The sequence below is a fragment of the Osmerus eperlanus genome, chromosome 4 (genome assembly GCF_963692335.1).
Source record: "Osmerus eperlanus chromosome 4, fOsmEpe2.1, whole genome shotgun sequence".
Classification (NCBI taxonomy): domain Eukaryota; kingdom Metazoa; phylum Chordata; class Actinopteri; order Osmeriformes; family Osmeridae; genus Osmerus; species Osmerus eperlanus.
In genome coordinates, this window is record NC_085021.1 from 7,715,638 (window position 1) to 7,736,600 (window position 20,963).

Sequence of the window (20,963 nt, forward strand, 5' to 3'; positions counted from 1 at the left end):
GCGGTAAACTGAGAGACAGGGTAAAAACAATGGTTCAAAGTATTCATTTTATTAGTCGTCGAACGTCTATCTTCCTGAGAAGCTCAGAATGCAATTTTGACTGAAATTACATTCAGCCATCAAAAAATAAATTAACACACAAACCACAGACACTTGACTGCGACATGACCGTTTGTTTAAAAGGTGTACAGTACAAAACAACTTAATTCTTGTTTTAAACATGGAAGACAGCACAAGCCCTTAATGGGGGCTGTCATTAAGACCAGAGGATAAGTAAGTTAAGCTCCTCACATATACTTACAACAGGGTCAAACACCAAAACAACAGATATCTGGTAAGAGGGAAAGAATTCAATAGACCTTTTATCGGTTTACATTAAGTGGCACCTGCCTCGCTTCGCAATCTCTAACGTAATGGCAGAGATGGGGCAAATCTTAATTGTCCTAATTGGCGTACTTCCCTTTGTCACCTTCACTTTATATGCATTGATGGGAACAGACACTTGATAGGTCTTAGCATAATGAATAATTCAGGGAAAAATTAATTTCACCCCTCCTTTATTGTACATTAGAGGAGATGAGAGAAAGGAGACAAGTAGAGTGACACTCAACAGGATTAAGATGGGCCCCCGCTGCTTTGAAAGACATTATGTTCAAGACACTTATGTTACAAACGTTTTTTTGTGTGAAAAAGGCTCTATAACTATGATTATGTATATTAAACCAGTTGCCATGTAGGCCATTCCTACAAACACTGTTGAACGTGGCAGACAGGTTTAGCTTCAATGGTGGAAAGAAAAAGCAAGGCACATTAAGAAAATCACACTGAGCTGTCCAAAAACAGCTTGGGTTTACTACAAACACTGCTGTCAACTAAAACAAGCTACCCCTAACAGGCCTGCATCTATAAAAGGTTAGATTCTGGACTATCACAACGGCCACCAGCCACCAATCTACTGGAAAAAATGTACACAGATATATACAGTCCTGAACAGGGATACTGAACTGAAAGCATTGCAATTTGGGGTTGTTTGATGATAAGGCACAGGAAGGCGTCTGTCAGGACCAGATGTCGAGGTGTGTGTGTATGTGTAGGAGTGAGATCTGTTGGTGTCAATTGCATGACAGAACGACTACTACAACTTCTACAGCTCCTACAGTCACTGCTAATGATAGCATGTGGCTTCAGTGGCTGTTAACACAACTGTATACAAACTGTAGTCAGAGGAGTGTCAGATCTCTTACGTAAGAATCTCTTTCCCCCTCTGGGTCAGTGTCTGAGAAGTAAAAAGGAGAGTGGCCCTCCTCTTAATTTATCTGAGAAAGGAGGATATGGTGATATCAGTGTTACAGGGCTACTGTGCCAAGTGACCCAGATGATTCCTCTGGCCTCACACCCAGGATAGAGAAGGAAAAAAGGATGGGAAATGGGTGAAACAGGCAGGGAGAAAGAGAGAGTGGACTAGAAATACAAATGGGATAAAGGAGAGGAAATAGGAGCGTGTGGTTTTATTTCTGCAGGAAGGAGTGAGGGGATGTGCTGGGACAAAAGCCACAGGTCTACGTGTGTGTGGTGTGTGGTGAGTCAGGAGCCCATAAAAGCCGTGAGTCATGTGACTTGTGTGAGTATGTGCCATGTGTACCGTGTGTGTACAGTGCATGCTTAAAGTACAGGGACATGACCCATGACAACCAATCAGCTTGCTCCCTGGGATTCCTTTTGAGTGCCCTTGGTTTCACATCACATGATATTGCTATATCTGTGTGTGTGTGTGTGGACCCAAACACGAGAATGTTCTCACATGCTGTCCCCACCCTGCCCTCTCTGCTCTGAGGGAACGGGTGAAGGACGGAGAGCTCACACCTCCAACGGACCCATAAATGGTGAATTGGGATTCTGAATTTGGGTCAAGTGCGCCTTGACAATGACGGTGACTAAATGGGTCTGTAAACTGTCCCTTCCCTTGCCTTTGCATGCTATTGACGCGTCAGACAGTTAAGCCATATCGCAGTAGGACTAGTTGGGGAAAAATCTGAGAAATTTAAGTTAGACAGAGACCAAGGATGACTGATCCTTGGTCTCTGTGACTGATCCTGTTCACATACTGTAGTTGACGCAGACTGATGACATCACGCATTGCTCCAAAGGCTGTTGATGCAGAGTTTCCGAGGGGCCAGCTGTTGTCAGGGGCCAGAGGTCGGGGGTCAGGGGATGAGGGAGGCTGAAGGTGAGGGGTCTAGATGACCTCTCTGCTGTTCCGGATGGCACAGCACAGCACCATGCTGAAGATCATTCCGATGATCTGGAGAGACACGGTGAGGAAAGGAGGAGAGGACGGTAATGAAGATGACGTCATGACAAGCTTCTCATCTGGCCCTGTTCACCAGGGAACCTTATGTCCGTCCTACATGACTACTCAGCCAACCAGTCTACTCCTCTCCTCTCTGCACGCCTCCCTCCCCGTACTCACCATCACGCCAGCAATGCCGATGCCCACGTAGCCAATGACGTAGAGCTTAGTGTTGAAGAACTCCTCGATGGCTGCCTCGCAGGTCTTCACGGCAAACACAGACAGGAACACACAGGTGGCGCTTGTTAGCAGGTTTTGTCACCAACAAACAGGAGGGCAGCATGGTAGTTTCGTGTGATTTAGACTTTGATATTCATCGAAATCCCCTCATAGGGTGACACCAGTGCGTCTGTGTGTGTTTGTGTGGCGACTCCCTGCATGCGTGTGTCACATGATCACAGTGTGGCACACGATCATGATCAATAAACAAACAATAAACGTTTCTTCTTTTTCTAAAGGACCATTCAGTCGTCTTCTCTCATCTATGTATTCCTTCATTCGACTTATATGATCATGAGTGTTTTTGCGGTGCATTTGCTCATGTGGTGGCTGTTCACTCAGTCGTCGATGCCTTTCCGCACAAATTCATTCATTCTTGGTTCATTCGTTCCTCCATTTGACTGCTGTCGGGGCTCACCTTGGTCTCTTCTGGGGCGTCAGGACAGGGTCTCTCTGTGGTGCCACAGCACTTTAACTAGAGGAGGGACAGATGCGTTATCACACAGGCTATAACCTAGAGACCCTCCCTCTCTCCCTGCCTCCCTCCATTTTATTGAGAAATAACTCTTCTAATGGGACTCCACTGGTGTAAAGGAGCTGAGGCCTTCATCTAAGAAGCCATTTTCCATCGCAGATTCCCAAGGAGGAGAAATATAGGCAGGTGTGCTTGTTTAGAGTTCTCAAAGTCAAAGTTGCAAAGTAATACCACATCCACTCACCACATTGTGATAGGAGGTTAGTACCCCTGTGCTGTTGTTGTTGTTGTTGTCATCCAAAGTTTTGATGTAGAAGCTTTGAACGTCTTCAATGATCTTTGAGAGCGAGAGGAGAGAAACCTTTACTGAATGCAATCCTTACCTTACCACAGACAGTTCACTAGAACTGTTTCTTAATGGGAATACCAGTTGGTCAAGCATTTATTGTACCCTGAGAATCCTACCTTGTCCTTGTTTAAGAATCCAAACACTCCGGCGGCAACTTCGGCTCCAAAGATGATCAACAGGCAGGCAAAGAACTACAGACCAACACAATCCTGTCAGACAACGTTCACTCATTGAAGCCAACTTTCTGATTTCCCTTTTTGTTGTTCATTCATTCATAAAATGTTCCTATTTGTGTGAGTCAGTCAGTGAGTGAGTGAGTGAGTGAGTGAGTGAGTGAGTGAGTGAGTGAGTGAGTGTGTGTGTGTGTGTGTGTGTGCGTGTAAGAGAGAGTGTGTGTGTGTGAGTGTACACTCACCGAACCTAGTAGACACTGGGACTCCCGAACTGCACCACAACACCCGAAAAAGCCCACTAACATCACCAGACTTCCAGCCCCTATCAGAATATACACACCTGGGAAGAAACAGAAAGGGAATTGTAAAAAAATGTTGTTTAATACAGCACTTTGCTTTGTAGTAAGGTTATTGTTCACTGTCAAGTAGTAAACATTTTCACCAGATGAGGGCAGCACAGGGATAGTTTTACTGGTGTGTGGAAATAAGATTATAGAAGCCCAAATTAAAAGAACCGCCTGCAACTTTAACTCAGTGTTTTGTGTTGCCTTTGCTGTAGTTAAATTATGAAACTTGATTGCGTGTTTTGGTCAGTTTCTCCATGGTGTCTTTCATAACATATGGAAAAGGGCATTTTCCTCTACACGTCTAGAACATTTAGTTTAGGTGGAGCCGATGTTTTAAAACAGACAAAGCCACAACAACAACACACTTAAGTGCATAATATTCTGTAGAAATCCTAATTTTGGACATATGCATTACTTACATGTCATTAAAAACATTTAAAAGCTCATCAAAAGTGTTTTTGTGGGAACTGAGATGCCCTAGTACAGGCTCATGGTGTCTCCATGATGAACCTCATTAGCTGCAAAGTATAATGGGTCTTGAGGGACAAGCATGACGACAGGCTGGAACCCGACTGGGTTTCTCTGGTCACAGGGGTGGGGTCTGTTGCCAAGCAACGGGTCTACAGAGGAAGGGGTCAGACTGGATACTTACTACCCCAGGTGAGATTAGGCTCAGGTGACAGAGAAGACCGAAAAGAAGAAAAGAGGCAGAGGGATAGAAAAAGAAGTGTGTTGAAAAAGATAGGGAAGTGTGTGTGTGTGTGTTTAAGACACTATTAGGAAGCATTTTGTATACTGGCAGAGAGGAGAACTGAGCTAATGATGGTCTTATCAGAAGCATATCAGGTAACCTTCCTCACAATCAGAGTAGAGATAAGCGAAAGGATCCATTTTCCCCTCGGACAGTCAAAAGACAACCATGACACAGGGTACACTGTGAGGAGGACCAATCACAAGAGCTACTGAGAAAGACTGTCGGCTCACAAGTGCTAGCCAGCAGGTGTAAAGTGACTCCTTGGGCTCTTAGCACAACTCAGCAATGCTGTTGATTTCTCATGCGCCCCTGCCTTCCCTAACCATCTGTGAAACAGACATACACTTTCTCTCAGCCCTTGGCCTACTGAGGTAACCGGCAAACATGGCCGCCATTTTAGCAGGAAGAAACTGCAGTTCTTTAACGTTACCTCAGAGAACAGATTTGCAGTCATACCCCCTCCCCACTACAAGCCTCCCTCAATACCTTTTCTTCAGGCTGTGTAGGCAGTACGTGTGTGTGTGTGGGGGGGGGGCAGTAATTCAATGAGAACTAGAGAGGGTAAAATTTCTGGGGAAATTGTAGGGTGTGCTTGCTTGCGTCGGTTGCACAGGGGTCCGTTTTTGAATGACATTTTTAAAACTGATATTTCTGTATATTTTATATAAAAATGCATACTTATTATTTATAAAGATTACATAGATTTAAAAGCATTTTTTTTTGCTGCTCATTTACAACTGAAAATACGAGTGAAGTGTAGAATGAAATAGATCTTCTCATTTCCCCTGCAAAAGGCATCCTCATCGTTGAATCAACGAATAAATTTGGCAGACCGGTGTAAAAATTGACCTAATCTCTATGACGTAAACGTCCTTTTAAGTTTTTCCCTTCTCGTGATATTTTAAGGCATTTAGCCTACTCATATTGCATTCATTCATGAATAAAGAACCCCTTTGAAGATTATTCTACGACGTTACCGGCGGTAGAAGATTGAATCGCGATTCAAACAGTACCATCTGCTAACTGAAAATATGCCCCAAAAACGTAAATAAGCTTGACATTTATTTAGTGGAAAATCGCTTTCATAAAAAGCTCACTGGTAGCGATCATTGTCAGTAACAACGCAAAATGCGATATAGCCCTGTGTGGAGAAGCTGCCCCGGTAAATTCTACTACAGTACAGTACTAGACTACTGCTGTGTTCGTCTTGGTAGCGATTGCGTTGGTTGAATTCGATTTAACGTTCCGTTGTACGGTTTAGGCTGAAATTAATTATTCATTTTTATTAATTATTTTCTTGAACAGATTGACAAAGTTTAGGCTGTGGCAATGAAGTTCAGGTTAGTAGTCAGATAGTTTCACCTATTGAAAGACTTGATTTAAGTAAGGGGAGTGCCGAACATGTTCTGTCGCCGTTTGACTTCCTAAACAGCTGTGTAGATGTTTTGTAGTGTGTCTCGCGTAGGCTACAGCATTGCAGTGAGCAACACTGGTTTGAAACCACAGGTAATGATAATGTCACCAACAAATCGTTTACTTGTAATGTAATGTCATAATAAATCCTACAACGAAAATGTATTTGTGAGGAATGTTTATTTTAACGATTGAAAACAGATGCATCATAGACCACTGTAGTATGTGTTGCCCGGGCAACAGAGGCTAATGTCATGATGCTAATGCTTCAGTGAAATAGTAGACTACCGTTTCCAAAAGTAGATGTGGGCCTACTTCCTTAATAATATCAGCTAATATTGTACATTACATTTCATAATTGTGTTTCACATCACAAAGTAAAATGAGTAAATAGTTATCACCCTGGCCTCTTTGCTTGTGGCGTTCCTGCAGCTGCCTTGCAGTAAAGCTATAGTTAGCCTAGCTATCCCCCAAGTTAACAGATGTGAAACGAATGTTCTGCTACAGGTAGTCACGCGTGTTTTCGTGACGTAGGGACGTTAGTAACGTCAGTGACTGTGGCTAGCAAATTAGCCACCGTTAGCTTCACTTTTCACCACAAAAACGCAATTTCTACTTAAACCATGCAACGGAACAGAAATAAAAATACAACCAACGCAATCGCTACCAAGACAAACCTTTTGACACCGCCGTTGTGTATGTAGTCCAAATATTGACTGATCCTTAGGGGGGCGAAAATAAACAATAACTAGAGAGGGTACAATTTCTGGGGAAATTGTAGGGTGTGCTTGCTTGCGTCGGTTGCACAGGGGTCCGTTTTTGAATGACATTTTTACAACTGATTTCTGTATATTTTATATGAAAATGCATAGTTATTATTTATAAAGATTAAATAGATTTAAAAAAAACAGACAAAAATGCTGCTCATTTACAACTGAAAATACGAGTGAAGTATAGAATGAAATAGATGTCTTCTCATTTCCCCTGCAAGAGGCAGCCTCATCGTTGAATTAAAACGAATACATTTGGCAGACCGGTGTAAAAATTGACATAATCTCTATGATTTAAACGTCATTTTAAGTTTTTCCCTTCTCGTGATATTTTCAGGCATGTAGCCTACTCATTGCATTCATTCATTAATAAAGAACCCCCTTTGAAGATTATTCTACGACGTTACCCGGCAGTAGAAGATGGAATCGCGATTCAAACAGTACCATCTGCTAACTGAAAATATGCCCCCCAAAACGTAAATAAGCTTGACATTTATTAAGTGGAAAATCGCTCATTCATAAAAAGCTCACTGGTAGCGACCATTGTCAGTAACAACGCAAAATGCGATATAGCCCTGTGTGGAGAAGCTGCCCCGGTAAATTGTACTACTACGGTACATTACTAGTAGACTACTGCTGTGTTCGTCTTGGTAGCGATTGCGTTGGTTGAATTGGATTTAACGTTCTGTTTTATGGTTTAGGCTGAAATTAATTTTTTCATGAACAGATTGACAACGTTTAGGCTGTGGCAATGAAGTTCAGGTTAGTAGTTAGATAGACTTTTGATTTAAGTAAGGAGAGTGCCGAACATGTTCTGTCGCCGTTTGACTTCCTAAACAGCTGTGTACTGTAGATGTTTTTGTAGTGTGTCTCGCGTAAGCTACAGCGTTGCAGTTACACTGGTTTGAAACCACAGGTAATGGTAATTTCACCAACAAATCGTTTACTAATGTCAGAATAAATCCTACAACGAAAATGTATATGTGAGGAATGTGTATTTTAACGATTGAAAACAGATACATCATAGACCACTGTAGTATGTGTTGCCCGGGCAACACAGGCTATAATGTCATGATGCTAATACTTCAGTGAAATAGTAGACTACTGTTTCCGAAAGTAGATGCACTTCCTTAATAATATCAGCTTATATTGTAGTTACATTACACATCACAATTGTGTGTCATATCACAAAGTAAAATGAGTAAATAGTTATCACCCTGGCCTCTTTGCTTGTGGCGTTTCTGCAGCTGCCTTGCAGTAAAGCTATAGTTAGCCTAGCTATCCCTTAACAGATGCGAAACGAATGTTCTGCCAAATGTAGTCACGCGTGTTTTCGTGACGTTAGTGACGTAGTGACGTTAGTAACGTCAGTGACTGTGGCTAGCAAATTAGCTGCCTTGCAGTAAAGCTATAATTAGCCTAGCTATCCCCCAAGTTAACAGATACGAAACGAATGTTCTGCCAAAGGTAGTCACGTGTGTTTTCGTGACGTAGTAACGTTAGTAACGTCAGTGACTGTGGCTAGAAAATTAGCCACCGTTAGCTTCACTTTTCGCCACAAAAACTTAACTTCAGCCTAAACCATGCAACGGAACGTAAATCCCAATAGAAGCAACTCAATCGCTACCAAGACGAAACTTTTGACACCTAGGTTGTCTAGGTAGGCCAAATATTGACTGAGTTTTAGGGGGGCAAAAAGAAATACAAATAATAACTAGAGAGGGTACAATTTCTGGGGAAATTGTAGGGTGTGCTTGCTTGCGTCGGTTGCACAGGGGTCCGTTTTTTAATGACATTTTTACAACTGATATTTCTGTATATTTTATCTAAAAATGCATAGGGCCTACTTATTATTTATAAAGATTACATAGATTTAAAAGCATCTTTTTTTGCTGCTCATTTACAACTCAAAATACGAGTTAAGTGTAGAATGAAATATGATGTCTTCTCATTTCCCCTGCAAGAGGCAGCCTCATAGCTGAATCAACGAATACATTTGGCAGACCGGTGTAAAAATTGACCTAATCTCTATGACTTAAACGTCCTTTTAAGTTTTCCCTTCTCATATTTTCAGGCATTTAGCCTACTCATATTGCATTCATTCATGAATAAAGAACCCCCTTTGAAGATTATTCTACGACGTTACCGGCAGTAGAAGATGGAATCGCGATTCAAACATTACTATCAGATAGTAATGTTTGAATCGCGATGCGATATAGCCCTGTGTGGAGAAGCTGCCCCAGTAAATTCTACTACGGTACAGTACTAGACTATGTTCGTCTTGGTAGCGATTGCGTTGGTTGAATTCGATTTAACGTTCCGTTGTAAGGTTTAGGCTGAAATTAATTATTTTCATGAACAGATTGACAAAGTTTAGGCTGTGGCAATGAAGTTCAGGTTAGTGGTCAGAGACTTTTGATTTAAGTAAGGGGAGTGCCGAACATGTTCTGTCGCCGTTTGATTTCCTAAACAGCTGTGTACAGTACTGTAGATGTTTTTGTAGTGTGTCTCGCGTAGGCTACAGCGTTGCAGTGAGCAACACTGGTTTGAAACCACAGGTAATGGTAATTTCACCAACAAATCGTTTACTAATGTCAGAATAAATCCTACAACGAAAATATATATGTGAGGAATGTTTATTTTAACGATTGAATACAGATAACAACACAGGCTAATGTCATGATGCTAATACGTCAGTGAAATAGTAGACTACTGTTTCCGAAAGTAGATGTACTTCCTTAATAATATCAGCTTATACTGTACATTACACATCACAATTGTGTGTCATATCACAAAGTAATAAATAGTTATCACCCTGGCCTCTTTGCTTGTGGCGTTTCTGACCTAATCTCTATGACTTAAACGTCATTTTAAGTTTTTCCCTTCTCATGATATTTTCAGGCATTTAGCCTACTCATATTGCATTCATTCATTAATAAAGAACCCCCTTTGAAGATTATTCTACGACGTTACCGGCAGTAGAAGATGGAATCGCGATTCAAACAGTACCATCTGCTAACTGAAAATATGCCCCCAAAAACGTAAATAAGCTTGACATTTATTTAGTGGAAAATCGCTCATTCATAAAAAGCTCACTGGTAGGGATCATTGTCAGTAACAACGCAAAATGCGATATAGCCCTGTGTGGAGAAGCTGCCCCGGTAAATTCTACTACTACAGTACAGTACTAGACTACTGCTGTGTTTGTCTTGGTAGCGATTGTGTTGGTTGAATTGGATTTAACGTTCCGTTGTACGGTTTAGGCTGAAATTAATTATTTTCATGAACAGATTGACAAAGTTTAGGCTTTGGCAATGAAGGTCAGGTTAGTAGTTAGACTTTTGATTTAAGTAAGGGGAGTGCCGAACATGTTGTGTAGATGTTTTTGTAGTGTCTCGCGTAGGCTACAGCGTTGCAGTGAGCTACACTGGTTTGAAACCACAGGTAATGATAATTTCACCCACAAATCGTTTACTTGTAATGTAATGTCATAATAAATCCTACAACGAAAATGTATTTGTGAGGAATGTTTATTTTAAAGATTGAAAACAGATGCATCATAGACCACTGTAGTATGTGTTGCCCGGGCAACAGAGGCTAATGTCATGATGCTAATGCTTCAGTGAAATAGTAGACTACCGTTTCCAAAAGTAGATGTGGGCCCCTTCCTTAATAATATCAGCTAATATTGTACATTACATTTAATAATTGTGTTTCACATCACAAAGTAAAATGAGTAAATAGTTATCACCCTGGCCTCTTTGCTTGTGGCGTTCCTGCAGCTGCCTTGCAGTAAAGCTATAGTTAGCCTAGCTATCCCCCATGTTAACAGACGTGAAACGAATGTTCTGCTACAGGTAGTCACGTGTGTTTTCGTGACGTTAGTGACGTAGTGACGTTAGTAACGTCAGTGACTGTGGCTAGCAAATTAGCCACCGTTAGCTTCACTTTTCACCACAAAAACGCAATTTCTACTTAAACCATGCAACGGAACGTAAATAAAAATACAACCAACGCAATCGCTACCAAGACGAACCTTTTGACACCGCCGTTGTGTATGTAGTCCAAATATTGACTGATCCTTAGGGGGGCGAAAATAAACAATAATAAATAAATAAATAAATATATATGTGAGAGAACAAAGGTTGTGCTCTCGCCGAAGGCTTGAGCACACCCAACTAGAGAGGGTACAATTTCTGGGGAAATTGTAGGCTGTGCTTGTTTGCGTCGGTTGCACAGGGGTCCGTTTTGGAATGACATTTTTAAAACTGATATTTCTGTATATTTTATATAAAAATGCATACTTATTATTTATAAAGATTACATAGATTTAAAAGCATTTTTTTTTGCTGCTCATTTACAACTGAAAATACGAGTGAAGTGTAGAATGAAATAGATCTTCTCATTTCCCCTGCAAAAGGCATCCTCATCGTTGAATCAAAACCAATAAATTTGGCAGACCGGTGAAAAAATTGACCTAATCTCTATGACGTAAACGTCCTTTTAAGTTTTTCCCTTCTCGTGATATTTTCATGCATTTAGCCTACTCATTGCATTCATTCATTAATAAAGAACCCCCTTTGAAGATTATTCTACGACGTTACCCGGCAGTAGAAGATGGAATCGCGATTCAAACAGTACCATCTGCTAACTGAAAATATGCCCTCCCAAAACGTAAATAAGCTTGACATTTATTTAGTGGAAAATCGCTCATTCATAAAAAGCTCACTGGTAGCGATCATTGTCAGTAACAATGCAAAATGCGATATAGCCCTGTGTGGAGAAGCTGCCCCGGTAAATTGTACTACTACGGTACAGTACTAGACTACTGCTGTGTTCGTCTTGGTGGTAGCGATTGCGTTGGTTGAATTGGATTTAACGTTCCGTTGTACGGTTTAAGATGAAATTAATTATTTTCATGAACAGATTGACAACGTTTAGGCTGTGGCAATGAAGTTCAGGTTAGTAGTTAGATAGACTTTTGATTTAAGTAAGGGGAGTGCCGAACATGTTCTGTCGCCGTTTGACTTCCTAAACAGCTGTGTAGATGTTTTTGTAGTGTGTCTCACGTAAGCTACAGCGTTGCAGTGAGCTACACTGGTTTGAAACCACAGGTAATGGTAATTTCACCAACAAATCGTTTACTAATGTCAGAATAAACCCTACAACGAAAATGTATATGTGAGGAATGTTTATTTTAACGATTGAAAACAGATAACGCAACATCATAGACCATTGTAGTATGTGTTGCCCGGGCAACACAGGCTAATGTCATGATGCTAATACTTCAGTGAAATAGTAGACTACTGTTTCCGAAAATAGATGTACTTCCTTAATAATATCAGCTTATACTGTACATTACACATGACAATTGTGTGTCATATCACAAAGTAAAATGAGTAAATAGTTATCACCCTGGCCTCTTTGCTTGTGGCGTTTCTGCAGCTGCCTTGCAGTAAAGCTATAGTTAGCCTAGCTATCCCCCAAGTTAACAGATGCGAAACGAATGTTCTGCCAAAGGTAGTCACGCGTGTTTTCGTGACGTTAGTGACGTAGTGACGTTAGTAACGTCAGTGACTGTGGCTAGCAAATTAGCCACCGTTAGCTTCACTTTTCGCCACAAAAACTTAACTTCAGCCTAAACCATGCAACGGAACGTAAATTCCAATAGAAGCAACTCAATCGCTACCAAGACGAAACTTTTGACACCTACTTTGTCTATGTAGGCCAAATATTGACTGAGTTTTAGGGGGGCAAAAAGAATAATAATAATATATATGTGAGAGAACAAAGGTTGTGCCCTTGCCGAAGGCAAAGCACACCCAATAAATAATAAATATATATGTGAGAGAACAAAGGTTGAGCCCTTGCCGAAGGCAAAGCACACCCAATGAGAGGGAGAATGAGAATAGTCCCTCAATGCTGTAGCTATGGAGACAGTGGAGTGGACTCTTAGATGTCAGTGCAGAGCATGGGAGGGTTCTCAGTGAAGGACAGCTCTTACTGTCACAACCATGTGGAGCCTGACAGGACCTGGCCTTGTGACCAACTAGCTGTAGAGACGAAGGCTTGATTCACACTGCAGGCCATAATGTTCACATTGATTTTGGAATTATTTGTTTTAAAAAGGTATTTTCAGTGACAGGAGCAAAAACATCTGATTCAAACGTTCACAATCAATTTGCCTGCCCAGGAATCAGACTTACGCTACTTACCCGCTAAGGTAAATCCGATTAGTCACAAATCGACCTTAAGTCCCTACAAACTGCCAATGTAAACAGAGACACATGCCTCCACACACGCACACTCACACCCACATAAACACAGTCAAAATCTAAACATAGCCCTACAGAGCAAGACAGCATATCATGTGTACATGTATAGGATGAACCTGCCATATGCTTAGGTGTAATTTTAGGACCCACGTGTAATGGGGACTCCGGGAGTTCCATTGAAGATGCCGATGGAATACCTAACAAGTGATGACGGAGGTTATGATAAACACAGGGACAGCAGGGGTTTCAACCACGACCCTCAAGGACTGTGGAACCAGATTTAGTGCATACAACAGCAGGGCCTGGTCAATCTTTTCCAGTCCTGATGTATTTCTCTGCATAGCTGTTACCAATGGTTTTCTCAAATCAAGAGAGAGGCAGGGAGGAACGAGGGAGGGAGGGAGGAGGTAGGAGGGAGGAAGGATGGCTGTCTCTAGCATCTGAGTCGATCTTTGCCAAACGCATTCTTCTTCCTCCTGTCTGAGTTGTCCCCCTCTCTTGCTCTTTCTCTCCCTCTCTCTCTGTTACACCTCTCTTTCTCTCTCTCTTTCTCTCTCTCTTTCTCTCCCTCTCTCTCTCTCTGTTACACCTCTCTCCTTACCTCTCTGCTGCTCTCAGTTTCTCCTGATTGATTTGTGTCTTGGATCCACAGTTATCTTGTCACGTGTATATATACTGTATATCAGTTCTTCCTTTTATACAAGGTCACACACACCCATGTCTAAAGTAGGTGGTATACCGTATACGTGGAATATAAAGAGGACTGGACAGGGCTACAAAATGGACTCCACACAATAGTCCACTAATCTACTCCTAAACGAGTCTATTGAGTAATGGCTGTGTCTGCAGAGGAGACAATGAAATAAATATTTCCGTCCCCCGGGTATAAACGTGTATAAACTAACACATTTCAATCTGTCCTTCACAATCCAGAAGGGGGAAACTTCATTTCGGGACTTCTGTGGATTACGTAAACAGGAGATATTTCAATTTCTTCAAAACCTCCCCCCCAAACCTCTAGTCTGGACAGCTGTTTTCCAGTTAGCATGTGGTCATCATCGTCACCTTGTCTACCATTTGGAACAAACCGCTGCTACTCCTCTATCCATGCTCATTCCTGACACAGACAGAGAACATTTCCTCAGTGTTCACTGACCAACCCTTCTGTCCTCTCCTCGACTGTGTTTTTGTACTCACCAATGAAGAACGTGTCGGGTGCTCCGTCGCCATTGAGGAGGGACACGGTTTCTGGGTCAAAACGCAACCATAACCCGACTGCCAGCACCAAGGAGCCCATCAACTAGGAGGGAGGACGACAGAGAGACAGACGGAGAGGGGTTAAGATTGATTGGGCCATCTGGGAAAGGCATAGACAGAAATACCTTTTCTCATCGATATTTGATGTGTACAAAACAGTATTTTCCATTATTTCCACTCATATAACTAGCGGTAAATAGTAAATCTGATTCTTTATCCCTCCATATGCATCCTATCTGAGCTTTGGGTACAGCTCATAAAGTATTCATATAGAATTACGAACGTACTAATCGATATAACTTTTGGGAATTCACGTTTTATTAAATATTTAAAAACAATCCTTAGTTACAGAGGATTAAAGTGAATCATCATTTACCTGATTTGCTTAAGCCCAATTACACAGGTCAACAACTCCTTAGATGGTCTATTACCAGTGTTTAAGAAATCCCCTTTTAGTGGGAAAATGTGCTTTGAGAAGAAACAGACTCCCCTGTTCAGTTGGAGTGTTTATTCTGTTGCTTACATTTTTTCATCATCAACAGTAAACAGACAAGCACAGACATTGGCACACACACACACACACACACACACCAGTGTGTTATTCTTACAGCGAGTTGGTGTGTGACTCCATGTGGATGGAACCTACACAGACTTTCAGCCCCAACAATATTCTGCCATGACTCCTCATGGGAACATCATGTTACTGATACTGTGGAAATCAACACATGATAGTATCTACTCCTTTTTACTGATCGATGGTGAAGCGTTTTAGGGATCATTGAGCCGCTTCTGTGCCTCTAGAGGAAAGCCACTCTGGTGTTGGTATGTGTGTGAGTGTGTGTGAGTGTGTGTAAAGGTCCTGCATTATGGGGTGGGCATTGGCCCACAACTATGTGTGCACCTCCTGTATCCCATAAATATAAAAATGGTATCTGAAAAAATGCGGTCTTATGTTCCTAGCCATACAAAGCCATGTCATCCACAAATATTTCATGCCAGAGGAGAGTCAAAGTGTTGATGATTTTCAGTTTCCTGGTTCTCGCCCTAGCTGAAGTTTGCTAGTTCCCTATATTGACTATAGTACTTATAACTCGCAGAGACCAAGAGTAAAGTCCAAAGAAACTTCCCTGGCGGTTCAACAAAACATCAAGGTGGCTAGAACTCTTCAAAGTCAAAGGCTGATTCATCATAGACGTGGCTGATGTGGCAAGAATGGTATGCTGTTTCAACGTTCACGATGGGAAGCTTTCTCTCATTCCTGTCCCTGAGCAGTGCTGAAATTGGTCAAACAAAACAACCAGAACACATCTTTCAATTGCTGACTCTGCATGGCGCTCTCAGTCCTTGAGATTAAATACATCCATCTATTTGCATTTTGGAGTCAAGTCGTAGGGCCTTGTCCCATCTGCAAGATTAGAGCCAAGGTCTGACATAGGCCTATTTTCAGACAAGCCACACGAGCCCTGTTCTAGTGATGACATGTTTGTGTTGCTCTTGACATTCTGTCTGAACACAGCAGCTGGAAACTAAACCAGCTGGGCCACTCAATGGAATGTACATTCCCCCTCAAATCTGTCATCTTGGCGCATGTGTGGGTACGGAATAAAAGATTTAGAAAAAAAACATGGGGTATTTCGGACTTATCTACGATTTAACGCTTGTCCATCGGATCATGGGGCTCATGCGGCTGGCGTGCGTCTCTCTTCTTTCTCTTCACGTCTCCTCCGCTCTTCTATCCTGTGCCTCTTCTCACCCTCCCCATCGCTCCCTTCTTCTCCTGCACAGCCACAGGCCTCTTCCCAGGTGGTAGCAGAGCCAAGGTTGAGGCAGTAAACCACACGAATGGGACAGGCTTTGGAGCCAGTCTCCTGGGCTCAGACCCAAACCCAGGATTTAGTGTCAGGGAGGAAGTGATGGATAGGACATCTGAGCACCTTGAGATGATCCATTAGTGCCTGTTCTAAAGCATAAGGATCTGAGGGCATTGGTAGATAATATAACCCAGCCCAAAGGAAGGAGGCCCGTCAAGCCTCTGGATCTGGTTAGCCCTGGTATGTGTACGAACACTCCATGGTACAGTAATAAAGGAATAACTAAGGTGAAATTAGATGGAATTTCCCTCAGGCACTGGGAAAACCTGCCACCATGATAACATGCTATTGCTAAATAAAGTGCAGCTAGCAAGGCAAATAAGTGTAGCTAGATAGTTGCTATTGTGTCAAAAATTAACAGGTTAACGGGGCGCAAATGGGGTAAAGTGCTATACGTTTGTAGCAGGGGCGATTATAGGATCAGACCTTTAGGGGGGCTCAGCCCCCAATGAGAATGTGACATGGATATAGTGCCTTGCAAAAGTGTTAAACCCCCTTGCTAATAAATCACTAATTTCACTGATAACAATGAATGGCTACATTTATTTATTATTATGCAAAATATTGAATGAATGAAAAAACTAAGAAAATCCCTTTCTTCATGAACTACCAGCATCAAATGAAACGGTGATGATGTGCCAACAATAAATAAACATTGTTTTAACATGTTAGAGCCCTAAAACTTATTTAAGATAATAATAATAATTCATAATATATATATTTTTTCATTCTTATTTTTAGGGGTGCTGAGATGAAATTTAGGTGTGCTTGAGCACCCCTAAAAAGAGTCTAAAATGGCCACTGGTTTGTAGTAACAGCAGGAGCGAAGATGATGCATGTGCCATACTAAATACATTAGCATTGGGGCGATCCTTGGCTCTGCGGTCCCCAGGGTTCAATTAACCCCCTCACTTACAACCTCCAGGCCTGTTCCAACATCATAACCCTGCAGTTGCCTGACACCAGATACCTTTTCTCTCCTTTACCAAATCCCTCCTGACCCTCCCCCCCCACCCTCCTCCACACACACACACCCCTCAATCCAAAATACCCCAAATACCCCCCTTCCTCGCCCCTCTTTTGCTCTCACCCTACTTTCTCTCCTCCATCTCTCCCCTTCATCCTCCTCTTTTACCCTGTTGCCTAACCCCCCCCCCCCACCTCACCCATCAGGACAAAGGGCCACTGTCTTGCAGTGACAACGGTTTTGGCACACAATGAGGAGGCAGCGAGAGCAACAAAGAGAGACAATGATGGAAGGAGAGAATGAAAGAGTGGGAAGAGAGGGGGAAAACAGAAAGAACTTTGGTCAAGAGTTGTTTGAGGGCAGAATGCTCCGGGTACAGTACAACACATGAATACAGTATAGATCTTGCATGGCATGCTGCGCGTGTTTGTCACGGCTCTATTCTCTTTCTAGGAGAATTAGCTTGTTGTCTCTGGTAACAGAACCCAAACGCTTATTTCACCACAACTGAAGAAACAATGTAAATAGTTTGTCCTCCCCCAGTCTGTGCCGTGCATGGTGTCTGAGTCTGGGTATTTCTGGACAGCGGTGGAAATCTTTGGGTTTGGTCTTTATTGAGGTTGTTTCTTTTTACAGTTCTTTTTCTAAATGTGTCGTTAAATAAGTATTTTCCGACGGAGAAACCAAGTTTTCTCTAGGTCTATCTCACAGAAAACCTTTCTTCAAATCAGGCCAAGCCATCCAGCCAGACAATGAAGGACAGGTCATGGTGGCACTCCCATCCTGGCCAGCCTGTGTGTGTACTTGTGTGCGTACTTGTGTGTGTACTTGTGTGCATACTTGTGTGTCTATGCCACCTGCCTTCTTGCTCTCCTTATTTGGTATTGATTTAAAGTGCTCCATTTTAATGTCAGTTAGACGCTCAATAAATCAACCTTTACTTATTGCAGTGAGACTGTGATGGGTGTCGATCGACTAGACTCTGGAACAAATGTTTCGTTGGTCAGAGCAGAGTAAAAGACACATTCCATTGACTTGGATCATGTATCAGGACCCAATGTAATGTACACAGACTAGGACCTCCTGGGTTATTATTAAATACACAGGGGAAATCTGGCCTTGATGGAATTTAAATAGTAAATCGTTCTTGTTTGGCTTGACATGAACTTGTAGAGCTTTATAAACACTGCTGATTAACGTGTGTGTGTGCGCTGTCTGCGTAGCCATTTCTATTTTGTTTAGTCCAAAGGACTTCGTTTCTCTCTGTGTGTGTGTATCTGTGTGTGCGTGTGTCGCTGTAGTCTGATAACAGTTCTGGAACATAACATGGAGCGGCCGATAACAACAGCACCAGCGTCCCCTCTCTCCCTTCATCTCAGGCTGCACTGGGGACACGAGGCTCGGCCTTAGCCCCTCCCATCCCCTTCTAGTTTTCATCCCTCTCTCCGTCAGACCCAGCGCCCGGAGGAGGCCTGAGGGACTGTGCTGGCGTGATTACAAGAGGAGGTGGAGATGGAGGGTTAGGGCTGGGTGACATAGGAACGGCTCCGTGACGGGCTACGTCGAAAGAGGTGCACAAGCATGCATTGTTTATTTCATGGCTGCATTCATCAGCTTTGTTGCTACACAGAATATTGAGCGGGGGTGTTGTTTGTTTATGAGAGTGTACGTGTGTGTACGGATGTGGGAGTATTTGTGTGAAGCCATTAGTGAAACATTGCTAGTGTAGCCATTGATAAAACACCAGACACATGGATATACACATAGCTCAAATAAAGATTTGCCAGTGATTTTACTGTTTGATCTACATTCCCCCCTGAATCTAGGTCAGGCCGGTGCCAACTGTCTCTTCTGCTTGAACACACACACACACACACAAGCGTGTGCACATACACACACAATCTCCCACTGACCCTTTTATCTCTCATCATGTTCTCTTCCTTTCCACTACAGTTGGTCTTTAATCTACCCCCTACTCGCAACAACTCTCTCCATCGCAAAACAGTCTCTCCCCCTCCACATGCACCTGCCTCTCTTTTCCAATTAGCTGGAATTCACTTTCAACTTTTCCTCTCTCTGGATGACTGGGGCAGGGCGCTCTGGCAGCCTCCAACAGCCCCACACCCCATACATGCTTAATGCTAAGACAGCTAGCGACAAGCCGCCATCCGCCGCGTTCGGCTATAGGCTAATCCGGACTAACGGCAGATTTAAATTATGCCATTGTCCTTCAATCACAATGGATCCATTGACCAAGCTCCCCGCCTGATCCACTTGGCAGATGCTGTGTTGGAAAATTCTCACACACACAAAGGAACTTCCCTTTTGGAGTAGCAAGCAGACACACACACACAAAGCACACACAAAGCACAGGGTGTAAGAAAGAGGCAGGACCTATAGAAGTTAGACTGGTGTTGACAGGCAAGATGCAATTCCATGGGAAAAAAAGACAATTTGGTCAAGGAGTCCAATTAATAAACTATAATGGCTTCTCAGAGGAACAGAGATAGAGTGAAGTTGGGGTGGAACAGGTAGGCCTATTGGCTAAGAATCCTCAAACACCATGCTTAGGTTTTATTGCGATGTGAGTGCTGCAGAAGCACATATAAACACCCACATTCAGGTCCACCTTCTGAGTTCTGAGCTAAGTGACAATTGGATATTCTTCCGAAACCAAGTCTGAGAAACTGTCGTGCCACCGGACGAAAAAAGCTTTTCAGTCGACTTGACTAATGCGTCAAAATAAGGCAGATGATAGTTGCGACGGTTTAACCATATTTTGTAACTAAAATGAAGTAGGCCAACAAAGAAAGAGGCGATTTAGATCGGTGTGTTTCTGTCATGGTATGTCTGGCTATCTGGCTCTATCGCAACATTGCATTGTTGGGTGGCGCAACATTCATAGGAATTCTCAGTTCAGGGTCGCTGTAACTTGCAGTGTTTATCAATCATCTCTCTCATACCATGAAAGAGCAAAGAGCCAAGTGCTGAGCTGTTTTTCCATGCTGCTACTCCTTCCTTTCAAAAACACGCTTCGCCAGGGAAAAAGGGGCGGATTTTCCTCAGTGGAAAATCTGATTTGAGCCCGACCAACCTAACTCAACCCATTCCGCTCCGTCCGCGATTTAAAACGAGGGATGAATAAAGGCAGTGCAACAAAGCAGTCAACATCTAAATAAACGAATAAATACTGCAGAGAACACGCAGGTAGGCTATGTGTTCTAAAAAAATATGACAATAATGTAGGCCTATGTGCCATACGGTTATTTTGCATGCACTTGCTGCAGCGTTCATTAAAACCAATTACCACTTACCCAGAACATGAAGTTGAACACGAAAAGAAGGTATTTCACACATTTCATGCCTCCCTCCACTTTCCCCATCTTGGTTTATAGTTCCAAAACAAAATCACGCAACAACAAAAAACGGATTATTTTGGCACCGCGCAAAGATGACAAACAAGTAAACTGTTACTCTTGTCCCTTGAGCATCCAGCGCTATGAGACGCGGCAATAGCGGAGGAAAAACGGAACACAGGAGGAATCGCTCAGAATCTTTCCAGACCGCCCCTTTCAATACTACGGGGGTCGTGCTGCGGGGAGGTTTGTGACGGAGAACTCACTCATGAGTAGCAAATTAGATGAATGACGATGGCGCATAAATGTGCAGCCGCTTCGCTCCTGCTTCTTCCATCTCATCATCGATTTAACTGACAGAAATTAGGTGTACGATTATGGTATTGA

The 20,963-nt window shown here is 42.6% G+C and overlaps 1 protein-coding gene across 1 annotated transcript; it reads right to left on the minus strand.

Annotated features, from left to right (window-relative positions):
- Nucleotides 1-33: 33 nt before the first annotated feature.
- tspan2b (tetraspanin 2b) lies at nt 34-20,739 on the minus strand. The gene is made up of 8 exons (XM_062458492.1): nt 20,535-20,739; nt 14,323-14,425; nt 3,809-3,906; nt 3,510-3,584; nt 3,289-3,381; nt 2,988-3,044; nt 2,471-2,554; nt 34-2,302 (listed from the first exon to the last, which is right to left on the minus strand). Exons 1-8 carry the CDS (start codon nt 20,601-20,603, stop codon nt 2,237-2,239), a joined length of 645 nt encoding a protein of 214 aa, XP_062314476.1. The 5' UTR covers nt 20,604-20,739; the 3' UTR covers nt 34-2,236.
- Nucleotides 20,740-20,963: the final 224 nt, after the last annotated feature.

Bases quoted from the DNA above. Each gene is read 5' to 3' on its own strand.
- tspan2b (XM_062458492.1), bottom strand. From the start codon at position 20,603: ATGGGGAAAGTGGAGGGAGGCATGAAATGTGTGAAATACCTTCTTTTC. The intron at 3,585-3,808 runs GTGAGTGTACAC...GTTGGTCTGTAG, and splicing joins CCCAGTGTCTACTAGGTTCG to TTCTTTGCCTGCCTGTTGAT. The intron at 2,555-2,987 runs GTGAGCCCCGAC...TTTGCCGTGAAG, and splicing joins ACGCCCCAGAAGAGACCAAG to ACCTGCGAGGCAGCCATCGA.